The sequence below is a fragment of the Leptidea sinapis genome, chromosome 13 (assembly GCF_905404315.1).
Source record: "Leptidea sinapis chromosome 13, ilLepSina1.1, whole genome shotgun sequence".
NCBI lineage: Eukaryota > Metazoa > Arthropoda > Insecta > Lepidoptera > Pieridae > Leptidea > Leptidea sinapis.
Window position 1 is genome coordinate 699,768 of NC_066277.1, and position 25,596 is coordinate 725,363.

At 39.8% G+C, this 25,596-nt stretch overlaps 1 protein-coding gene across 1 annotated transcript in view; it reads right to left on the minus strand.

Annotated features, from left to right (window-relative positions):
• LOC126967474 (endoplasmic reticulum metallopeptidase 1-like) overlaps positions 1–25,596 on the minus strand; it is a 59,306-nt gene that overhangs the window by 19,115 nt on the left and 14,595 nt on the right. Inside the window, exons 5-6 of the mRNA XM_050811965.1 lie at positions 6,047–6,203; positions 1,350–1,452 (exon numbers count right to left, since the gene is read on the minus strand). Coding sequence (XP_050667922.1) covers positions 1,350–1,452; positions 6,047–6,203 — 260 coding nt within the window. The remainder of the gene's footprint in view (positions 1–1,349; positions 1,453–6,046; positions 6,204–25,596) is intronic.

Consider the following 25,596-nt stretch of genomic DNA (forward strand, 5'->3'; position numbering starts at 1 on the left):
ACGGCGATATATTATTAACAGCAGAATCTACAGAGAAATTCAGTTACCGCAAGGATTGCCTAAAAAAATTACAGTTTTAAAACAAAGGGAAAAACAAAACTCAAAACACAAACCGTAACAAAAGTCTTGATATGAACTTGTGAAAGATTTTGTGAATAACTTCCAAATGAACTATTATGATGAAAGTAAGAGTTGTGATCACGGACGAGTAAAAAAAGAAGGACTCCGTGCCGTGATATTAGCAAGTGAAGCACCGTTATGCTAGTGTGTGTGCGGTTACGGGGGATACTAGTTACACAATTTTTTCTCCCTTAAATAATCATATATGGCCACAAATATCGTATCAAATATATAGTATCGTTTTTACACTTTTTCACAACGCACTATGGCACTTTTAAAATATTTTATTGAGACGCAAACTGATGACAATTCTCATAATGGCCGCTTATCGGCCTGTAGTAGTGTAAGTGTGTGCGTGGGGCTATGTATTAACACGTTAATCGGCTTGTTTTGGTGCTACACTGTTATGTGTGATACGGAGTCCTTATTTTTTACTAGTCCGTGGTTGTGATATGTGAACTCAGATACTGAATAATGAATGAAACGCAAATTCGCAAACTCTATAATTTAATTTACAAAGTTTTGAATTTGTTTTTCATTTCATTTGAGGACCTCAACGAGACTGCCGCATGTTTTATACTATTAATTACTTTGTAAAATCTATTCTCTACTAATCACTGATCTGTAGAAATACCACTGGACAGGCTATTCCATATATTTGACAGCAATTTTTTGTGCCTATTTGAAGCGCCACTCGCGAGTGTCCAGAGAACTAATTTTGACGTATAATGCAAATGGCTGCAAAGGAACGTACAATACTCTGAAGTATTCTTGCATTTTGAATTAATCTCGTTCGTTTTCCGTGTTATTCATACTTCAAGAATCAACGTTATAAAGTACACAATTTTTTTTGTAAATAGTTTTCCACCATCTACCAATGTTTGCTGAGGTTGTCATCACTAGTTTTAGTACCTCAGACTCTCGCTAAATGGCCAACAGCGTCAAAATGGCGAATATCAAACAGGCACAAAAGCACGTTAACAGCCGCCAGTCCAGTGAAATATAGTAGAGGTCAGTGCTACAAATCTAGGTAGTCATACTAAATCTAGTCTAGTAGTTACATATAATTAGGCCATGACCCCATATAACGATCGACAGCGACAGATTGCTGTGGAACGAAACACAAAGGAGAAGGAAGACTTATGTTTTCCGTTGGGCGTTGTTCGTTATATGTGGACAAGGCTTTATGAGAATGGTATGTTGCGAGCGGTGGTTACGTACTGTAGTACCTCTAGCATCCAGGGGTCGTGCGGCCCGGCCTGGAACAGTACCTCCCGACCGCCTGCGCCGCACGCCTCGATGTTGATGAACGCACGCAGAGACCGCGCCCACCTGTTTTTTATTTTTTTATTTTATGAAAAAAGGGACGAGACGAGCAGGACGTTCAGCTCATGGTAATTGATACGCCCTGCCCATTACAATGCAGTGCGGCTCAGGATTCTTGAAAGACCCCAAAAATTCTGAGCGGCACTACAACGGCGCTCGGCACTTGAGACGTAATATGTCTCATTTGCCCAGTAATTTCACTAGCTACGACGCTCTTCAGACCGAAACATAGTAATGTTTACACAATACTGCTTCACGGCTGAAATAGGCACCGTTGTGGTACCCATAATCTAGCCGGCATCCTGTGCAAAGGAGCCTGGTGATGGACCTGTCTTCGTGTCACACGGTCACTAACACTTGTTGGGTTGCTTGGATACGAGTCCTAAATACACTCAAGTACTGGAACTCCGCCGTAGACGGTCCCAAGCCCGGCTTGAGAAAGGAGGAGGGTTGACTATGAACAGCGTGCCCTACAACATCGAAGAACATAGTCGTAAAACAAGCTAACGCCGAGTAGTAGGCGGCGGTTAAATAACCTACTCAAACATAGGCCACGGTAGCCATGGATATTAAATGACTCCAAAAAGAATCGACGTAGAAGCTAATGGGAACCCACTACGCTTAAACTCCCAAGAGACCTCCATGAAGCAAGTCAACAGATATGAAAGAAGCAACGTCGGACGATCCGGCCAACCCCCGGCGCTCATCGATACCCGGGTCGATGAGTGTTAAATATGCTACCGAAATCTCTTCGGCGGTGAACCATCAGGCTACCGAAGCAGTTAATGTTACTGAAGGAAAAACAAAACCATCCATGCGCTCGAACCGTAGGATTGGTACTTGGAATGTGAGAGGACTTTTAAAACCTGGAAAACTCGATGTTATCGAGAAAGAAATGTCAGAATACCAACTTATGCTGTTGGGGCTCTGTGAAACACACATAAAGGGAAGAGGTCATTTCTAAACGTCAAACGGAAACTCGCTTTTCTTCTCGGGCCACGAATCCGAAAGCAAGAATGATGTCGGAATTCTAGTTCCCCATAAACTGGCCCATCACGTTACTGGCTATAACACGATAAACAATCGCATAATGACTATCAGAATAGATTGCAAACCACTCTCTCTTAACATCGTTCAAGTCTATGCCCTTACGTCAAATTCATCACAAGAAGACATTGATGACCTTTACGGGATACTACAAACGACTATAGACGGTATCTGTAAGCGTGAAATGCTGATAGTTCAAGGAAACTGGAATGCTAAGGTTGGAAACACTGAGCACGATGATCATATTCGCCACATAATCGGTAAACATGGACTTGGAATAAGAAACGAAAGGGGAGAAAAATTTATAGATTTCAGCGTGAGCCAAGACTTGGTAGTCACCAACACTTGCTTTAAACATCACAAACGCCGACTCTATACTTGGATCTCCCCTGGTGACCGATATCGGAATCAGATCGATTACATCACCATTCCAAACCGATGGAAGTCCTCAATCACTAACACCAGAACCTTCCCGGGCGCTGACTGCGGCTCAGACCACCAGCTCTTAGTAGCGGATGTACGCTTGCGGCTTAAAATCTGTCGCAAGAAACCTAAACGGTTCGTTAGACTATCAAAACCTGAACATGAACACTTCCAGAAAATGCTTGAACCTGAACTACTGCCAGACACAACGGAAACTAACCCTAACGATCAATGGGAAACTTTCAAAACAAGAGTCATCAATATTCTTGATACTATGGCAACTCAAACTAAACTGAGAAAATACTGGATATCAGACGAGACATGGAAGAATATTGAATTGCGTAAGGAAATGAAAAAAGGCGGAAAGTCTTCTACATATGAGGAGCAATATAGTGAACTCAATAAATTAATTCAACGACAGTGTACAACGGAGAGACAAGAACCAATATCTCGAGAACATATGCTCTGAAATTGAAGACCATGCCGAGAAACACCAGGCAGGGGATCTTTTTAAGAAGATCAAGGAAATAACCCGTAAATTCAAGCCATCGTCATGGGTAATAGACGATAAGGATGGAAATCCAATCCATGAAGTCACGAACGTCGCTGAAAGATGGAGGGAGTTTTGCGAAGAACTTTATCAGAACCAGTCAAACCGGTCTGCACTGGCACCCGCAACACCAATTGATGCAGAACCATCAATACTCCGTACGGAAATTGAAAATGCCATCCGGAAACTGAAAAACAACAAGGCTCCGGGACCAGATTGTATCACAGCGGAGGTTCTAAAGGCCCTGGGACCTAACGGAATAACCCAACTGCACAACATCTGCAACGCAGTATGGCAAACTGGACACTGGCCATCGGACTGGACACACTCGTCTATACTCCCTCTTCATAAAAAGGGCTCAGTAAGAAACTGTAATAACTACAGAACAATCGCCTTGGTGTCACATGCTAGTAAGATTCTGCTACATGTAATCAACGCGAGATTTTCCGATCCTTTCTCGGCTGGCAAATACCGCAAGAACAAGCAGGTTTTGTAAAGGGCAGAGGAACGAGAGAGGAAATCATGAAAATGCTACGAGTACAACACGCCGACCTTCATGTGCTTTGTTCACTACCATAAGGCTTTTGACTGCGTAAAATGGGAAGAACTGTGGCATGTACTTTCAATGTCAGGTGTTCCAGCGCATCTTGTTATGCTAATATGCAGCCTCTATGAGTCAGGGTATGGCACAGTGACGATTGAGGATGTCACATCGAGCACATTTAAGTTCCAAAAAGGTGTTCGACAGGGATGCGTGATCTCCCCTATCCTATTCAACATATACGGAGAACAGATAATGCGACAAACGCTAGAAAACTGGGAAGGTGGCATAAAGATAGGTGGAGTCAAAATATCCAACCTCCGCTATGCCGATGACCACCCTATTAGCATCATCCGAAGTGGAAATGAAAGAGTTGCTGGACAAGCTAGGGGCCACCAACCTCAGAATGGGTCTGGGAATAAATACGGCCAAAACCAAGGTCATGGTCGTCGACCGCTTCGCAGCCATCCCGCGCACTGATCTCCTATAGAGCTATGAAACCGTGGATCAGTTCAACTACCTTGGCTCAGTGATCACGAACAGAGGCAACTGCGAGATCGAAATAAGGAGGCGAATTGGAATGGCCAAAACAGCAATGACACAGCTAAGCAAGGTGTGGAAGGACAGAAATATCACCAATCGGACGAAAATTCACCTGGTCCGCTCTCTTGTCTTTCCCATCGCGCTCTATGGAGCTGAAACATGGACCCTGAAATCCACTGACAGACAACGGATTGACGCGTTTGAGATGTGGTGCTGGCGCCGCATGCTAAGGGTACCATGGACGGCTTACCGCACTAACGCCCCGATCCTTAAACAGCTTAAAATAGGGAGCAGTCCACGTCTATCCACTACATCCCTGCAGCGGATCCTGAGATACTTTGGCCACATTGCACGACGCGGCGCTGATAACCTTGAACGTTTGATGGTCACCGGGAAAATTGAGGGAAAGAGACCAAGAGGCCGGAGCCCACGACGCTGGTCTGACCAAATATCCGAGCAGACTAAACAACCCATCAGCATCGCACTCCACCATGCGGCAGACCGAAACAGATGGAGGAAAGCTGTAGACGAACTTAAGCGGAGTCACGATCCTCAGCAATGAAGGAACGACTGTGAAGAGAGTTTAATCATATTTTCCCCGAAAGATACATGGTAAAATACATCTCCAAAAAACATAGTGTTTTAATTTTAGCTAATAAATTGCAAATAACCATTTTACAAAAAGTTTTTAGTATTATTTGAAATCTTTTTGAATGCCTGTCTTAAAATATTAGGTCAAACCAAAGTTTGTATCAAAATTGTCACTATCGCAGCCTATCAAAATATTCAACACTAGCTGACCCGGCAAACGTTGTTTTGCCATATAAATTGTATTGATCTTTTGCTAGCTAAGAGATATGCTTGATAAGAGATTGCGCTAGTTGTATTCATTAGCAACAATCACACTTCTTTTATATTTTTTTATAATTCACACTATAGTTTTATAAATTGTAGCCTATTTGTTAGTCTGGTGTGTAAGCTATATTATTGTAAAGTTTCATCAAAACCTATTCAGTAGATTTTGCGTTAAAGAAGTTCAAACATACATCCAGACATACAAACTTTCACATTTATAATATTAGTAGGATTAAAAAAACCTTTAATGACGAATACGTTAGATTTTTTTTTACATGTACATAGTAATAATAATAACCTGTCTGTGGAGCATGGAATGGCCATGAGTGCATAAAGATCTGTTCAATATAACGCGCGGGACGCGTTTTAGAGCAATTCGCTCGCTCGCTTAGCCTCTCAAACTGACGCGACTTCCCGCGTGTCATTTTGGTTCTTCAGTGGAGAAACATAATGCATTGGTAGATTAATCCCGCCGGGCGACCCGCTCATGTTTCGCTTCAACTTGAGCGACTACTCGCGTCAATTTGAACACGTCCATACAAGTGAGATGACACAATCGGCGCGAGCGACTTCCGTCCAACCTCCCGCGTGATAGTATCCCGAGTTTGAACAGAGCTTAATGTGGGTGGTTAGGCGCGTACCGGTGCGTGGTGACGAAGGCATGCGAGGCCTGCAGGATGTTCTCCTCGGCGCCGTTGAGCAGCGCCACCACGTCGTGGCGCAAGGGCCACGGGCTGGCGGCCAGTGCCCGGAGCGTCTCCAGCACCACCGCGCACCCGGCGCCGTCGTCACTCGCGCCTGGCACAATTCCTTATTATTCAAATTGATTAACAAACTACATTAGTACCAAAAGTTATGTATGTATTCGAACTCGAGTAAGATAGGTGCGATACCTGCATGGTCTATAAATCTTGGTATGCTTCATTTTATTTCATCATTTATTTGTTGTCATGGGTATATATATCGCAGGGATATGATAAAAACAGTGATTTGATCAAATCTCGGAGGACGTTAAAATAACAATACGGTTTTATCATTTCTCGAAACAAATCTAGTGATTTGACCAAATGCCAGAGTTGGTTTCGTGAAATGACAAAAAGTCTTTTATTTGGTTTATTTGGTAAGACTTAGACATAATTTGGTAAGAATTTTGTATCGTGTCTCAGGTGGAGGGAGGTGAGAGGTGAAGGGGGAGGGAGATATCCTCTGTCCCGTCTCACTCCTCGATTCCCATTTGAAAAGGTAAGGCCTGGTGCCTTACTTCTCTTGAAAATTAAATTAATGTAACCTTACCTAAAAAAGATAAAGTTTATCTAAAAGCCAAGTAGAAACCCCGCTTCGCGAGGCCCATATTATGAAAAAAAAACCACGACGGGGTTCCCCTTCCACCTAACCTTTCCGGATCGGGATATGAGTCTAGTCTGATGCTCGCTTCGCTCGCTTTTACATCCTAAGTTTTTCTAGTCATGTCACTCATTGTCATTACACGGAACCAACCCTGGCATTTGATCAAATCAAGCTTCCTTGTGCGGTGTTTCAGGGACGATACGACATGGGTACCTTCAAAAAAAGCGCATACACCTTCCTTAAAGGCCGGCAACGCTCCTGTGATTCCTCTGGTGTTCCAAGAGATTGTGGGCGGCGGTGATCACTTAACAACGGGTGACCGGTACGCTCGTTTGTACTCCTATTCCATAAAAAAAAATCACTAGATTTGTTTAGAGAAATGATAAAATCATGTTGTTCTTTAAACATGCCCTGTGCTGCCTCGGGGCGTAAAAAGAATAGGGTAGTCCCAGGTCCAAGGGTGTCGTAAGAGGCGACTACGGGCTTTTTGAAAGTGGGAGAGTCACGCTGCTGTCTTATGACGTCAGCACAATCGGGCCAGACTCGTCCGGGTTACTTACCACACTCGCACAGAATACCGGCGTGAAGTAGCGGCCTAGTGCCGCTATGTTTCGCATAGGTTAGTGTCGAGGACCGGAGGCCATTCCCCCCCCCAACAAAATATGAGAGCGGTCCTTAAAAATAAATTACCCCAGGAGGGTACCGGCTCTTGTAGAGCCGGAGAATCCCTCCCCGAGCATTCGCGCTCGGGCTGCCCCTCGTATTCTGGGGAGGGCACAGTACCGCGTATGTCACAGGACAAACAGGGCAGCAACACCACGGCACCCCGCTCCACGCTTAATGTGGACTTTTGTAACATCCGGGGAATTCACTCCAACTTAAACGCCGTCCACCACCACCTTGAGACGGCGCAGCCGGCCTTGTGTTTCCTTACGGAGACGCAGATATCTCGACCTAGCGATACGTCATATTTAACGTACCCCGGGTACAAAATTGAGCATAATTTCATGCCTCATGCCGGGGTATGTGTGTACGTTAGGGAGGATATCTGCTGTCGCCGTCTCGGCAATTTTGAGGGTAGGGGCCTGTCTACTCTCTGGCTCCGCGTAGATTTAGAGGACCGCGTCCGCATCTATGCGTGTGTCTACAGGTCCCATAGTGGTAACGCAGAAACGGATCACCTCATGGGCTGCGTTCAAGCGGCATTTGATGACGTGCTTGCTCAGATCCCCTCCGCTGAAATCGTAGTCTTGGGTGATTTCAACGGGCACAATGCCGAATGGCTTGGATCACGTACCACAGACTACGCAGGGCGATCTGTGCATAATTTTGCATTGGCGTATGGTCTGTCCCAATTGGTTGAGTCGCCGACGCGGCTCCCGGATGTGGATAGCCACATGCCGTCCTTATTAGATCTTCTGCTGACTACACATCCCGATGGTTACCAGGTCTCTGTCGACGCCCCTCTCGGAACGTCCGACCATTGCCTGGTCAGGAGTGTAGTGCCTATCCGACGCCAACGTCGCAGACCACCAGCGACCCGCCGCGTTTGGCACTACAAGTCAGCAGATTGGGATAGGATGCGTTCCTTTTTTGCATCCTACCCTTGGGGCAGGGTTTGTTTCCTTTCAGATGATCCTAGTGCCTGCGCCGTTGCAGTAGCCGATGTGATACTGCAGGGCATGGATATTTTTATACCAAGCTCTGTAGTACCGATCGGTGGCAGATCACAGCCCTGGTTCGATGCGTCAGTTAAAGCAGCATCTGACTGCAAAAAACAGGCGTATCGAACTTGGGTTGCGGCGCTGGGCTCAAAGGATCCGAACTGCAAAGTTCTGAAGAGGAAATATAACCGTGCCTCCAGATTTTTTAAGTGGCAAATCGCCCGTGCGAAATCGAAGCACGTCATCAAAATTGGCGAGCAGCTTTCCAGTTACCCGACCGGAACACGCAAGTTCTGGTCGTTGTCGAAAGCTGCTCTTGGTAACTTCAACCAGCCGTCCATGCCGCCGTTGCACATGAGGAATGACACCCTGGCCCATACGGCAAAAGAGAAAGCCGATCTCCTGTGCACTCTTTTTTCCTCCAACTCGACTCTTGACGACAACGGAAAAACACCGCCGACCATCCCGCGGTGTCAGAGCTCCATGCCTGAAGTACAGTTCAGACAGAAAACTGTTAGGCGAGCTCTGTTTTCGTTGGACGTCAGGAAGTCGAGCGGGCCGGATGGCATTTCTCCAATCGTGCTTAGAACGTGTGCCCCTGAGTTGACGCCGGTGCTAACGCGTTTATTCCGGCACTCTTATTCAAAAGCCGTAGTCCCTGATTCATGGAAGTCAGCCCTTGTCCATCCGATCCCAAAAAAAGGAGACAGTTCGGATCCGGCAAACTACAGGCCTATTGCTATTACCTCCCTACTCTCCAAAATTATGGAGAGCATAATTAACCGCCAGCTCTTGGTATACCTTGAGGGTCACCAGTTGATCAACGACCGGCAGTACGGCTTTCGCCATGGTCGGTCGACTGGCGATCTTCTGGTATACCTAACACACAGATGGGCGGCGGCTATTGAAAGCAAGGGGGAAGGCCTGGCAGTTGGTCTGGATATAGCGAAGGCCTTTGATCGTGTATGGCACAAGGCGCTCCTCGCAAAACTTCCATCATTTGGGCTTCCCGAGAGCTTATGCAAGTGGACCTCCAGCTTCCTCACTGGGCGCAGCATACAGGTCGTTATCGACGGTTATTGCTCGAATCCCAAGCCCGTGAACGCTGGAGTGCCCCAAGGCTGTGTGCTATCTCCCACGCTGTTTCTTCTGCATATCAATGATATGTTGGACACCGCCAACATGCATTGCTATGCAGACGACAGCACTGGTGATGCCGTATACACGGGCCATGCAGGTCTCTCTCGGGAAAACGTCGACCAGTGCCGGGTGAAACTTGTGTCTTCTATCGAGTCCTCTCTCGAGAAGGTCGCGGAATGGGGTAAGTTGAACCTTGTCCAATTTAACCCCCAGAAGACTCAAGTTTGCGCGTTTACCACTAAAAAAACCCCATTTGCCGTATCACTGCTCTTCGAGAACACTTCCCTTAAAGCCTCGCCTAGTATCGGAATACTGGGTCTCGAAATCTCGAGCAATTGCCAATTCCGTGGCCATCTGGAGGGCAAAGCCAAACTGGCTTCAAAGAAACTGGGCGTCATAAATAGAGCACGGCAATACTTCAAGCCGGCCCACATTCTAGCGCTCTACAAAGCGCAGGTCCGGCCTCACATGGAGTATTGCTGTCATCTCTGGTCTGGCGCACCCCAGTATCAGCTCGATCCATTTGACCGCGTGCAACGCAGAGCAGCTCGAATTGTCGGGGACCCAGTACTCTGTGAACGGCTGGATCACTTGGCGTTGCGTAGAGACGTCGCTTCATTGTGTGTCTTCTACCGCATTTATCACGGGGAGTGTTCCGAAGAGCTGTTCAACCTGATTCCTGCCGCCGAATTTCACCTTCGCACGACACGCCACAAGTTACGATATCATCCCCACCATCTGGATGTGTGGCGGTCCTCCACAGTGCGGTTTTCAAGGAGCTTTCTTCCTCGTACCACGAAGCTGTGGAATGAGCTTCCTTGTGCGGTGTTTCCGGGACGATACGACATGGGTACCTTCAAGAAAAGCGCGTACACCTTAAAGGCCGGCAACGCTCTTGTGATTCCTCTGGTGTTGCAGGAGAGTGTGGGCGGCGGTGATCACTTAACACCAGGTGACCCGTACGCTCGTTTGTCCTCCTATTCCAAAAAAAAAAAAAAAAAAAAAAAAAAAAAAAAACATACCCGTGATTTGATCAAATCACTTAGAGAATCGACTAAATCTCTGTTATTATCCTTTCCCTGCGACATGTATAAGATGTTACAAGTCACAATACAAGTTCTCCATTCCTTGCCCGCATGCTGTGGCGTACAATTCAAACAAATATATATACACAATGTCAGTAAATTGATATGTTAATAATTGAAATTAGTAAAAACATTTATAGTTAGTAAGTTATTAAACTAAGTAAAATGATATTTTACAATGTCAATTGAGTGAAGCATCTGAAATGAAGTCTTTTACAGAATAGTACGATTTTATCAGTTTCTTTTAATACACGTCAACTTAAGTTCTGTAATATGTTGATATCTTGTTAAATATTCTCGGCGCCATTTCAAGAATACTATTGTACATAGAAGCTGCATTGCTACCATGTAAACGTAGTCTATTCTTGATTCTCAAATTTATATTGTGCATTTCAGATGTTCTGACCAATGTTAGTTCACCTCTACAGTTATGGCTACATCCAAAATCGCAAAAATTACTTAAAAATAAATAACAAATTGTTCAAGTAATATAATGTAAAGAATCACTTTTCAATCGTTAATATTTCTCGTTATAATCTCAATAATTGCTCTATTGAAAATTTTATTAATAATGTTAGTTATCATGCCTCATTTACTGCCCAAACCTTACGACTTATAACACAAAGTCGAAATTCCTTGAACATTTAAATCAAGTGTAGACACTTGAATATTCGGTCTCGAGAATTCACTTGATCTTTGCGTCTCACTGAGTTACGTCACACTTTAAAATTATTGCATTTCAATGTCTGGGTTCTGCGAATTAAGAGGTTCTCCAAATCAAAAGAGTATTAGCGTCGTCCTGACCATCTATACTATGAGTGACTTCTGGATAAGACGGATTGTAATTGCATGTTGTACCACAAGAAAATAATCTCTCACTCTCTGTTTTTTGTGTTTCTTCAATAATTTTATTATTTCTTGTTTTTATTCTTACACTGTTGAAAGGTAATATTATCTTATAATAATGATATAATATAATAATAATCTTTATATATATTATAATATATAATAAGTACACTTAATATTTACAGGCTAATCAACGGATTCATAAAATGATTTTATGATACATTGTTTCATTTCGTTAATATTATATCTTATATGTGAAATTCTCGTATCCAGGTGTTTGTTACCAAACTCCTCCGAAACGGCTAAACCAATTTGTTTGAAAATTTGTGTTTATATCGGGTTGGTCTGAGAATCGGCCAACATCTATTTTTCATGCCCCTAAATGATAAGGGTCACCCACCCCTAAATATTTTTTTTTACTTTTTACAACTTCGAATTTTCACCGATACGCAATAGGGTTGCAAGATGGTCGGTCGTCATCTATTTTTTATGCTCCAAACATTATAATTATTCAATTTATTTTATTACTTTAATTAGCAATACAACGTTTGTTGGGTCAGCTAGTTTTATTTATATATTTTGACTTTGAGAACCTCGTTTGAAGCACTCGTTTAAGTTCAATTGTTCGCTCTTGCTAAGCTCTATCTATCGATTGTGTGTAATATTTGTAAGATATAATTTATAGAGAAAAATACTCGCATATCTAAGAAAATAAAAAACGAATCAATATCAGCCGACCAACAAACATAACAAGAATCAAACCTGCAATTATTCGCTCGGAAGGGTGCCATACTTGCTCTGCGTGAACGTCTTAGTTCGCAGAATTCATATTTATTTTATATACAAAAAACTACATTACCAGAACATGCAACATGTACCGTAAATTATTTTCAAAAATATTTGAGATTCCCATAAAAAAAACGATAATTAGCCAAAAAATTTCTATTAAAGTCCATTATTAGTATTTCATTTCATTAGTAGAAGCGGAGCAAGTCACAACTTTTTTTTTAAATTTTATCCCTGTAACTTACTAACATTTAACTACAGTAAGCCATTGGTATCAAAGGCACAATGTTACAATAGAACTACGTACACGTCGACAGTCAAAACTAAACGTTCATCGAATATAAGCCTGTATACTAGCACGTCTCCCAGAGCGTTGGACACAGATTTCGAAGCTCCACGTGCCACGGTTCTGACAACTCGGACCCTTGGCTTTTTCATACGAGCTTTCTAATACTGGTCCCTAGTCAATAGGTTCATCCGGGATCTCGAAGGCGGTTTTTGAGTGTCTAACATTCTACACAACATTTCCAGTCTGAATTGCTCTACTAATGTGGGTCAGTGCAGTATATCTTAGCATAGCTGACGCAGTTTTCCATACTTGTGTGCAGTCTGCAAACTATGCGAACTAAGATCCGCATCCGCATGCAACTTAGCATCGCCATATTTTAGTTAGCTCACTTATCTTGGTCTGCAACCCGCATTAAAGTCGCTCACACTACATTGCTCGCAGTTTAGACGCGTTACATATATAGGTATCTTGAAAACAATGTATTTTTCTCAAAATATTTAAGTTTTAAAGAATATAATATTTTAATAAGAACAACAAAGTTGTTACTATGTGTTCTATTTGGCTACTGAGTAGTCATATTTTATTTAAAATTAAAGACTACTTCCTTTTTTAAGGGAGCAGTGTGCCTCAGGATTCTTAATTGAACCTAATAATTCTGAGCAGTATTGCAATTATTGCACTCGTCAGTTTTAAGACAAAGATGTTAAGCCTCATTAGACTAGTTGTTTCACGAGCAATAATGCTTCCACATTACTGTTTCACGGCAGAACACAAGCCTTGTACACACACTCACACTGGTATTGCATAAGTGCATCGACGCACTCAACAAGAAAAATAACAACACCATTTACTTTATTATTTATTTAATAATATACATGTCAACATCGACCTCAACGTTTGCAATCTTTGTCTACGAAAGGGGTATTTTTTTATGAAAATAAGAGACGAGACGAGCAGGATGTTCAGCTGCTGATAATTGATACGCCCTGCCTACTACAATGCAGTACCGCTCAGGATTGTTGAAAAACCCAAAAATTCTGAGCGACACTACAACTGCGCTCGTCACCTTGAGACGTAAGATGTTAAGTCTCATTTGCCCAGTAATTTCACTAGATACAAATCCTACAAACATAGATCACTAAAATCTAGATCAATTCATAGTTGCCTAGCAATGTGAGTGAGAACTTGGCTTGGAGTATAATTTAGTCACGACCAGTGATGCCAAGAGCCTCAGATCGAAATGCAATTTCCAGCTGTTGAATTTGTCAGAGTCGAATTGGACGTGGAGATAGTTGGTTAAATGAGTCAGTGTATCCGTATATACCAAGGCTAACGTACATATTATGATGTGCGTATATTTATAATGTTAGCATAAAAAAACGTCTCGCTTCTGTTGTCACTTTTTCTTACAAAAAAACATTCGATCACAGCTTAAACATAATGAAGGTTAAATGTTAGCGAGAATAAATAATACAGAAAATGAAAGTTGTGTTGTAACGTCATGTAATGTATATACATTTGAAAATATATTAATTTTACAACTCGGTCTCCAAGTGTTTCTAACAACAAATCAAGCATTAATAATTTGTACAGAAATTACCATTAATTCCTGAAGTGGAACAGATGAAGAAGACACCAAATGGCCACTGGAAATATTTAATGTTAAGTATTATAAAGTTCACACGATAGTTAAGCTACTATAACTTACAAAAATGCAAGTAGTAAAATCGAAGTGGTCTGGTGATGAAGGCGGAATATTTGACAGAGATAGTATTTCGGCTTATTGGAACTGTCGAGACACGCCCTTCCTATATTCGTAACAAGAAAATGTAAAATAAAAACTAAAACAGTACGAACTATAAACATACTATAAAAAAGACTGAAAAAATAAAGATACCCAACTAACTATTGGATATGTTGGAAAATTCCATTCACACTAATATTTTGCATAACATCATACTAATTGTTGTGATGTCGTGTTAATTATTCTCGTGATAAAAAAATTTAGTGGACTGATAAAGAGAACTGAGTATGAATTCTGATAGCAATTTTTGAAACTCTTCACCCTCTTGGGGAAAGACACATATAATGGAACATTATCTGTTTCCGAGTCTTTTCTCAGGAAATGACTAAAGTTCCTATCTTAGTATCCGTTCCGCGTCGCGTACTTTAAAATATGACTTAGGACTCGGGTCTTGACACGTTCTTATTTGACAGATAGTTTAAAAATTGATAAGGTGGTACTATCAGATAAACTTCTTAACGCTATCCCGCCAAAATAGAGCATAATTGAAACCATTTCTTAACGGTTTATATAAAGCTTTTATTTTCATAAAAAATAATTATATGTCTACAGAGTATGAGAAGATAATTTATTTTTATTTACCATTTCTATCTTTAATAGACATTGTGAAAAAAAAAATCACCAGAGTACTCCTAATTTATACAGTTGGAGCCATTTTAATCATTCAATCTAGATAAAAATCGTATGAAAAATTATTTACTGTTTAAAGTTCAAGTTTTTATTCGTAAATACTATAACACGTCATACATACTTAACATAATAATTCAATTACTAATTTATAAATTCATTATATGAGTAGAACAAGCGCTCAATGAGCCACCTTTTGAGTTTATGTTTAAAAGTGTTACAATTTGACACGCTTGTGATATAGTCCGGGAGTTTATTATAAACCCGAGGGCTCATAGCGCGTATTGTGCGGGAAGCTTTTTCCAGGCTATGTGGGACTGTATTCAAGCGATTCGCGTGTCGCAGCTGGTACTGGCTAGTGTCACCTCTTTTTTTATACTGGTGTAACTGAGCTCGCGCGTATAAGCCTACCTGTAGTATCAGGAGGCTTGGTATTGTTAATATTTTTAGAGAAAAGAAGAAAGGTCTTACGCATTGGTCCGACGGTATACCAGCTAGTATGCGAACGGCTCGCCTTTGCAGGCGACAAACTCGTTCAAAGTCCGCGGCGCGTCCCCAGAATTCAACTCCATATTCTACCTGTGACTGAAAGGTTGCAAAGTAACAGGTACGTAGCGCTTTCCTTGACAATGTCGAGGAAAGACTACTTAATGCGAAACAGCTACGGGCTAATCTACCAGATAGATTTTCGATGTGGTGATTCCACGACAAAGTTTGATCTAATTGAAAACCGAGGAAGGACGCTGCTTTAACCTGTTGTAAACGAACATCATTGATATTCACAACCAGCTGCCGCCGAGTCCAACCAGAGAGATCGAAACATATAAATTGGGTCTTTGTTAGACTTAACACCAGACCGTTTTCGCGGAACCATTCAGCCAATTGATTTATTACCGAGTTGAGCTTTTGTTCGAGAGCATCTAGTCCCGGCGCAGCCACATCATCAGCGTACATGTATACTTCGGCGTTCTCTACGATTCTCAGTAAGTCGTTCAGCAGAATAGAGAAGGCGAGATTAGAAAATGAGGAACCCTGAGGTACTCCTACAGTCGTATAGAGACCGTCTGACTTTAATTCACACCGACCCGTAACGTATTGAACTCTATTGCTCATGAAATCTAACATAAGTTATAACGTTCGGTGATCAATACCGTAGTGCTGAAACTTAGTAGCTAGTACGCAATGATCGGCTACGTCAAATGCCTTAGACAGGTAACAGAAAAGCAGTGCGACTTCTAGCCCTTCCCGCGGGCATTTAAAATGCATTCGACTACTTTACGAGTCAACATGGTGGTTGAATGACCCGCGCGATACGCATATTGCCGATCTGAGATAGCTGCCACGCTGCTAAGACAGTTTGTTATTCGAGAGGTGAGACCATTTTCGAATATTTTTGCAACAGCTGGTATTATTGAAATAGGTCTATAGCAGTTGGAATCCGTCTTTTTGCCTTTACCCTTATAAAGAGGAACACTTACTTTTTTGAAGTATTCCGGATATATTCCGTCTCTTATGCACCTATTAAACAATATAGCTAACGGAGTGCATAGTGGGTCAGCAATTGATCGCAGCAACTCTACCGATATTTCGTAAATGTCTTTTGTAGGTTTATTTGCGACTTTTTTCATAATAATATTGTACACCTCGTTTGGTGTGAACCAGGGTAATTTTATTGAACGGTCAGCAGATTGTGTAGTATGCTTAAGATAAAGAGTATACAATTGTGAGTTTGCAATCGGAGCGCCGCATTGATCCGCCGCCGTCACGAATTGTTTGTTTGAGCAATTAACCAATTCTTTTTTTGATGCAAAACAAGTACCATCAGGTTTTTTTATAATGTCGGTAAAATCTATGTTAGACTTGTTGCTTTTACACATTTCTGTGTTCACGATGTCCCACATCGTTTTATTAGTGTTAGACCAACTCTCAATGATCTGCGTATAGAATGAGGTCCTCTGATTACGCAATAATTTATTATAATAATCGGAATATTACCAATACTATTTAACATGACATCGTTTTGTAATTTTTTTTGTTAACATAATTGTATTGTGTTTGTAATAAATTAAAAATGCTTCTAATTATGCCTTAAAATAATGGCGATCTTGTGCAAGAGAGGTAACCTAGCTCCGCTCGATTGCTCAAGGCCGTTTGCTCGGTCCCCAGCCTTAAGCAGTACACGAAGGGAGATCAGAGAAAAAAACTTTAATGACGACAAAATTTTAAAAAGCATAATTCCTAATTTAATGTCTGGCAAAGCCTCTCTTGACCGTTAAGTTTTGCAGATGTCCATGAGCGGTTGCTTCATCACTTTTCTTCACGTGAATCTCTTGCCAGTTTGCCGCTCTCATATAAAAAAAGGTTGACTGAGTCTATGCTCAAAGCTAAGTCAGAAATCAGAGTACAATGTAGGTGTTATCCATAAAGGCATAAAAAGACATAAAAGGCATTTATTTTCTCAAAATTTATTCCTTTAGAATTCTTTTTGATGTCATTTCTTATACTACTAGATACTACTACCGCTTCGGAAACAAATGGCGCTCTGAGAGAGAAGAAGCGGCGCAAGAAAGAGAGATTCTTTTTTTGCGCTCTTTTCAATAAAAATATACAATATAGTACAGTCATTTCTATCGCTATAAAATAATCACAATCTAGTCCCAGGCTGTCCGATCATTTAGATATTCAGCAGTCGAGTAATAGGATTTACGACACAGCCATTTTTTTTATAAAACATTTAAATTTATTTATAGATAATGACTGAACAGTGGCTGGGACTTTATTATAGAAGTGTATACATTTACCCTTAAAGCTATTTTGTATCTTATGAAGCCAACTAGAATTAGTTACAAGCAATCCCTTATTTCTAGTGTTATAATAATGAAAATCACTATTAAGAGCAAAAAGGTGACGATTTTTGTGAACCGTTTGCCATTTATATGGACTATCTGAACTGTTTCGCTTAAATATTTTAACAGATTTAGGGCTCTATTTTTCACTCCATAATGCTTTAGTTTTAGGAGTAAAGTTTCATGGTGGACGCAGCCAAATGCTTTGGACAAATCACAAAAAATGCCCAATGCATCCTGTGACTCTTCCCAGGCGTCAAAGATGTGCTCAATGAGTCTAATACCCGCATTAATTGTTGATAAGCCCCTAGTGAAACCAAACTGATTTTTGTTCATTAATTTACAAAAATGCATTTGTAGCTGTTGAAACAAAAGATTTCAAAAATTTTACTAAAAACAGGCAGCACTGAAATAGGTCTGACATTAGCAGGGTCAAAAGAACTGCCCGATTTAAACAAAGGTATAACTTTGCTGTATTTCATGAGGTCAGGGAACACACCCTCATCTACGCATTCATTAAATATTATTGCTAATTCAGGTGCTATAATGTCAAGTATGTATTTTACAATATTAGTCGAATGGCCTCATAGGTCTTTTGTATTTTTTAGGTTAATTAATTTGAAGATTTTTATTATATCGCTACCTGTAACATACTTAAATTTCAAATCAGTGGAAGATACTGGTACGTGTAATTTAAGCATATCATATGCTGCTTTTGGCGAAAGGCTGGCTGTTTCCAAATTTTGTAATGGTTTGATGGGTAAGGAACGACTTGAGACAAAATTTGTTTTAAAGTTATATAAACATCGGCACAGGTGTAACATTATACAATTCATGATATTGTTATAAGTCTCTTAAAACACCATATTCCATTACCAAGTATGACCTTTCAGCAAGACTCCGCACCAGGTCATAAAGCTGGATCAACACAAGCGTGCTTCGAAACCAATATTACTGAATTCAATAGAGCTGAACCCTGGCTGTTTAGTAATTCCGATCTGAATCAGCTAGATTATGATATTAACAGAATATGGCAACCTCTAAGATATTTTAGAGTCCCTAAAACAAGCTATAGTTGAGAATATACCCGTGGAGAAAGTGTGTTTTTAAAAATATTGATAACTGGCCTCAACGTTAATTGAATTATATTAAGCCCAAAGGATAAAATGAAGGACATTACAGTACTAAATATTTTATTTATACTTTTCCATGTAACTATTTATAGCAAGACTTGATATAGGTATTTATTGTGCTAATTTGTATGTTTAAAATGACACAAACTGTAACATACGAGGGCTGCACTAAAATTATCGGGAATCTAGGAAGTGACACAACATTACTATTTAAAAATGTATTTATTGCTTTTCGGAGTATTCTCCGCGAAATTTGATACATTTTCCATACGATGGACCCAATCATTGAAGCAACCATTCCATTCGGAAGTTGGTGTCTCCAGAATGGCCGTTTTGTAGGCGTCCACAGCTTCTTCAGCTGATGAAAATCTCTGACCACGCAATTTATTCTTTATTTTAGGGAAAGTATAGAAATCATTAGGGCTTAGGTCGGGGCTGTACGGCTGATGGTCTAATTATTCTATGTTTTCTTGCTCTAAAAACTCTTTTGTTCTGTGCTCGCATTTTCGTGATGGAGGATGATGCGGCGGTTGCAGTTCTCTTTACGGAGTTCAGAAACGACCTGTGGCAAACAAATGCTAGCATACCATTCTGCATTAACCGTTCTTTGTCCCACAAGAGGAATAGTCGCAACATGGCCGGTTTTGGAGACAAACGTGGCCTCCATTTTTTTTGCAACACTCCGTGAACGAACAATTTTTGTTGGCTTTAACTCATTTTCGAACACCCAAACTCGTGACTGGTTTTTTGTTTCGGGTTCGTATGCGTATATCCAGGATTCGTCAACTGATACGATGTTGTATACAGCATTTGAGGATCCTGCGTGGAATCATTCGAGAGTTCTGACGCACCAAGTAACGCGAGCCACATTTTGCTCTTCACAGAGCAAATGCAGTATCCATCGGGAAAACAACTTTTGTACGCCTAATTGTTCATGCAAGATTATTTGTATTTGACTCATGCCAATGTCTAAAGTTGCCTGAATTTCGCGGTATGTCACATGTCGATCTTCCTCAATCAGCTTACGCAGAGCATCAACGTTTTCTTTGGTGACTGCAGTTTTTGGACGACCTTGACGGGGATCATCACTGAGCTTGACACGTCCACGTTGAAATTCAGCAAACCAGCGGTAAATTGTGGTTTTGGATGGGGCTTCATCACCAAATGCAGAAATCATCCGGTCAACACACTGTTTTTGTGTTAAACTACTTCGAAAGTCATAATAAATCATAGCTCTAGAATTTTCTCGAGTCAATTCCATTTTCTCAACGACTAAACATGTTTGAAAAGACCTTGTGACAAGACCGAGAATCTTTTTGTAAATAAATAAATGGTATTCGATTTTTAAAACCAAGTTTTCAATTAAAAAGATTTTAATATGACAGGAACAGTGGAAATATTCCATTCCCGATACTTTTAGTGCAGCCCTCGTAGTAATTAATATTTTTAGTTACTTTGTTTTAAAATTGTCTTATTTTGTCTTGTGATCATGTCGGTATTTGTTTTAATAAGGATTTCCTCCTTCTTTTGCTTTTAAGAACTTCATAAACAAATATTTGTTGGCTTTTATGACTATTGCACGGTTCATGAAATGAAACTATTGTTGGCTATCTATTTACCATTTACGTTGTGAAGTGTTAAACAATTAGGTTTATTGCTTCATTACCACATTCATGCTTTAGCTTCAGTTCACGCATACAACGTAAAAACACAACATAAAAATCTATCTGACTATAACAAAATTATGTAGTCGATCGAACAGAGACTTAATCCTAACTTGAAATAAAATACTATACACTGCAATAAATTACATAAAAACTGGAAAAGGAGCTGAAAACTTAACTTCCTTCTTACCACGATTCCATTACATTTAGCACCAAATCAATAATTAACAGAAATCCTTCTGGCACTATCTGCTTCTATTAATTTCCATGTTAGAGGCAGTATAATAACCTCTTCAAGGCAATAACCGTGAAAAGCCCAAGAGCCTTTATGAGCTTTCCCAGGAGATGAGGAACCTGCTTACAGAGAAACACTTCACCGCAAGATCTTACGATAGATCTACATCAAACAAAGAGTAGATTGTTTTGTCTATGTGTTTTGCCAGGGCAGCAAACCAGTATTTTAATGCGAGAGTTTTTTTTAAATCCAGAGTGAAGCAAGGTATGCAAAGTACGTCAGTCGAGTTAAAAATACTGTCGCTGCTGAGGTGGACACTCTATGGTGGTTTTCCCGAACCCATACGACTTAGGAACCTTCAAGAAAAGAGCATACTCCCACCTCAAAGGCCGGTAACGCATCTCTTGAGCCTGGTTTTGCGGATGTCCATGGGTGGTTGCCTCACCCCTCCCCATCACATGAACCTCTAGCCCATTTGCCCCTCTTATATAAAAAACTCATAAGTAATTAGAGGCTCATAAACGTTTATATTGGAACAATTATGCAAGTGTAAGATAAATATTTGATATACGACTGTATCTTTATCACATTTAAGCGTCCGATACAATTTCTTTGGAGTTAATAAATAATTTCCGTAATTGATCTCTTTCGTTGTTGACGCCAGTGAACTTATAAAACATAGAAGAATGCGTCTTGGCACGTGGCGCGGGCGAGGGCACCGTGGTGATAGTCAATGATATTTTGCGTCATCGACGCTTGTTTGTAAGTATAGATGACTGATATGGGTAATAAGGATGGTGCGTGACATAATTAGATAGTACTATCATATCAGTGGGCACGCACATCGCAATAAATAGAATGGACAGTTCCACGACAAGAAAGTCAAGAGGCTTGGATTTGTTGTCGGGCTGATGTTGTGTTTGAAAACTTCGGATTGGGACAGGCGTGAGTAGGAAAGTATTGCAACACTGAGCCGCTCGTGTCCTAGAAAGACCTCACGTACACAATGATATCACATAGAGAATGGGGATGTACTCGTTGTTGTAGTAGATATCGTTAATTTATTGTTTCATAACTACTAAACTAAGCTAACAACCATTTAAAAGTGTTGTTGGTGAATAAATATCTATCAAACGCTGCTTTTTCAGTACAGAATCATTTAAAAATGTTATCATGTCAAACCATGTTTCCATGATATATGCACCGAGTTTTTGTACGGTGGCGTTATCTTCTATCTGATTGCGCGTCCACTCGCTTTTGATGTCTACTAGTACATAAGCTGAGTTAACGAACCTGGCTCGAAAACACACCAAGTTGATCTCTATTACACAAATAAAATTTGAAAAACAAAATTTTATGCACGATGAGGAACTCGAACCCACGATCTCCGGCGTTCCGTGCCGGTGCTCTATACAACTTAGCCAACCGTTCGAGTAACGTATCTTCATAAAATCTTGTATGCTTTGTTCAACTCTCAGGTTGTGGCTGGTCCCGCATCGTGTTTATTAATCCTAGAAGTGTCACTTTAAAAACATTACATATTATTTTATCTCTATTCTCTAGCCAGAACTGTTTCAGTAAAAGGTGTAAAAAATGAAGCTTCTATAACAACCCAATCAAAAATATACTGTTACACCGTTATAATTATTGATTGGACTAAATGAAGATTTTTGAAGCGAGAAGCTTGCTTCATGCAGGTTTCAGACGCAATAAGAGGATTCCTTTCTACTTTGTAGTATAGCTATTATGACATTTCTAATCACGAATCCCAAACGTTAAAAAAGATTTCTTATCCAACGCAGAGATCATATCCTTGAAAGTAAGCATAAGATAAGCAGTCGAATGTGAAGATTCTGTTGCAATAACCTATTCTTAAGAACAAGAAATTATTCTGGTTTTTGGGAATAGTTGTAACCTTAGAAAGTTTCCATTGCTGCGGGTAGGACTGAGAGCTGATAGCAAAATTTAATACTTATATGGGAGATTGGATCCTTTAGAAAATCTAGACCCCGCTTCGGGAACCATAATAGAACTCCATCAGGGCCTACATAGCTGGCATTTTAAAGCTTTCGTTATTCTGTAATAAATATTCTCTACAGTTGACTTGTCACTCTTTGACAAGTCAACTGTATAGAATGCTGCGGTTTTGATTCGCATAAATTGAATTGAAATACTCGGCGCATCTAACATAGGAATGTTAGGCTGGAAAACGTCCGAGAAATGCGTGTAAAACGCTTCCGCTGCCATGAAAACTTGAAAAGTTTCGCCTGGGATACATTGGACTTGAATCCTCGTTTTGATCTCAGTTTTAATATGCATTTAGAGAATTTTTGAGGTTCAGATTTAATGTTATCTTTGATGCATGTTCATTGTGGGCTAACAAAGTAATATCGTTCTGTGTGGCTCTAAATTAGCTAAAGTCATTATATACATAGTTACATCTGGAAATTTCCCTTTGGCATCAAGTTTCAATAACAAATGAGTAACATTTATACAAAGAGTGCATTATTACATACATTCCCAAAGGCCAAACACGGCTTTCATTAAAATCTTTAATAATTCATTAGGAGGATCACTAGGTGACAAGGCGTAGACACAGATTACTGATCTTCATTTGCTGTGGTCCTAACTGACATTCCTACTCTTGTCTATTCTAGTCGGTTTAATCCTAACTATTCATACTAGCTCTGTGATTAAGAAAGTAGATGTAGAAACATCATAATGATATAATAAAAGAAGTGGGAGTATTAGCAATTACAAATAGGTACTAAGAATTACATATACTAAAGGTAGCGATAATACTTAGCAAATAACAAGTAAAACAAACTCATACAAAAGCTGTTTAAGAAAATAAATAAAAATATTTATGAAAAACAGTGAGTAATGATATTATTATTCACTTGACCAAACAGTTCTATCACTTGTATCATTATTTAAATTTATTTAAGCCCAACTCCGCAGTGTTTTGGAAGGTCATTTGTAAAACCTGCCACAGTCGACCGTGTACAACAAATTTTTTGTTATCGAGTCAAAATAATGATTGCCATTCTTATATCTCATACATAATTACGTCATTAACTCTCAGATTTAAATTATGAATATGAGACCTTCTTTATGTAGGTATCCGTACATAATTACGATGTTATTATAAATGCGAATGTGAGTTTGATTGTTTATTTGTTTGTTTAACTACTCAACAGATCATCGTAAAAATTTTAGACTCGAGTAGTTACAGAATAGGACTTAATCATATACAATCTTAATTCCGAGAACGAAATAGCGTCAACGAAAGTGATATTATTTGTAAAATACACGATATTTGGGAATGTATTCAGAAAGAATAGTGTTTTTTGTGTCATAAATACTTTGCACAGCGCACGCCAAAAAAGGCCAATTACAAAAATTTGCTACTACCTACAATGAGTGGAAAAATTTCGTAGGGATCTACGGGGATATTGAATAGGTTTACCTTTTACTTTTAAAATCCATTATTTTCATTTAATTTTTACTTATTAATTTAGAAATATAATCAAAAGTCGTTATTAATATCCTCAGTGTTATGCTCAAACAATTCATATTCCAAAGGTTTGTTGTTTTTAAATTGTTCAAATTCATTTAATTAATTTACTTGATCACAGCTTTTACCTAATTATTTAATAAAAATAAAGAAGTCAATGATACTGAATAAACCTAATGTAAATAATTAAACTTAAAAGAGTTATGTTTTGACATCTTAAAACTAAAAAGTAGCTCAATAATTGTATTTTAAAGTCAATACAGCCCATAGGAGCTTTATTCCTGATTGGCTGTTCGAGCTAGGATTGCCAACCTAAGTCTACTAAGGTTTCGTTGGTGCGGCGCAGTGGTGCTTAGTCACATTTGGCTCGTAGCTGGTACACCGAACGGACACATCAGAGTTAAGTATTTATAATTATTATTCATTATTTTCTGTTCTGATATTATTACCCTTAATACCAATACCTATTAATAATCTAATAGCGTCACCGCTTGTGAATATTAAATGAGGCTACTATAGCTATTTTAGTATTTTAACTTGTTCGATGTATATTGTACATAGATTATACTGTATATTTTGTAATATTTAAAAGATGAGTTGGAAGTTTCTTATCAGTTCTTCTCCCCAAGTCAAAGCTACTTTACGAACCGATGTAGTGATAAATATAATTCAAAGAATGAATAAAGTGGTTTACTTGAAGATAAAGGTTATTAGATTTTCATATTCGTACTTGTAATTTCTATACCCAATTTCTCGTAGCCATTATAACACACGCAAACTCAGCTAAAGTTGTAAAATATAGATCTGTACAATATCAACTGCCCTTTACCACCATAATGTGCACCAACTTTTATATATATTATTGAAAAAGTTTTTAAAATAGGTATAGTAGATTTCGACTTTACTAATAACAAACAAAACTCCGTATATACAAAAAAAATCTATACAAATACCCAATGACGTTCTATTGGTACATAACGTCATTGCAAATACCTATAGATCAAACCATCAAAACGTCAACAACGGGTGAGGCAGCTTTTAAAGAATATTGTAATCATAGACTTTGGCAAAGCGCAAAGAGGATGTAAATACTACGTAATAAGAGGCGGGAGTGCCTAAGTAAAAATTGAAATTTAGTTTAGTGCGAAAAGTGCAGTGATTTGACATAAGTTTGAAATAGTAGTAATCAAAGTATAGCGATTGGCGAC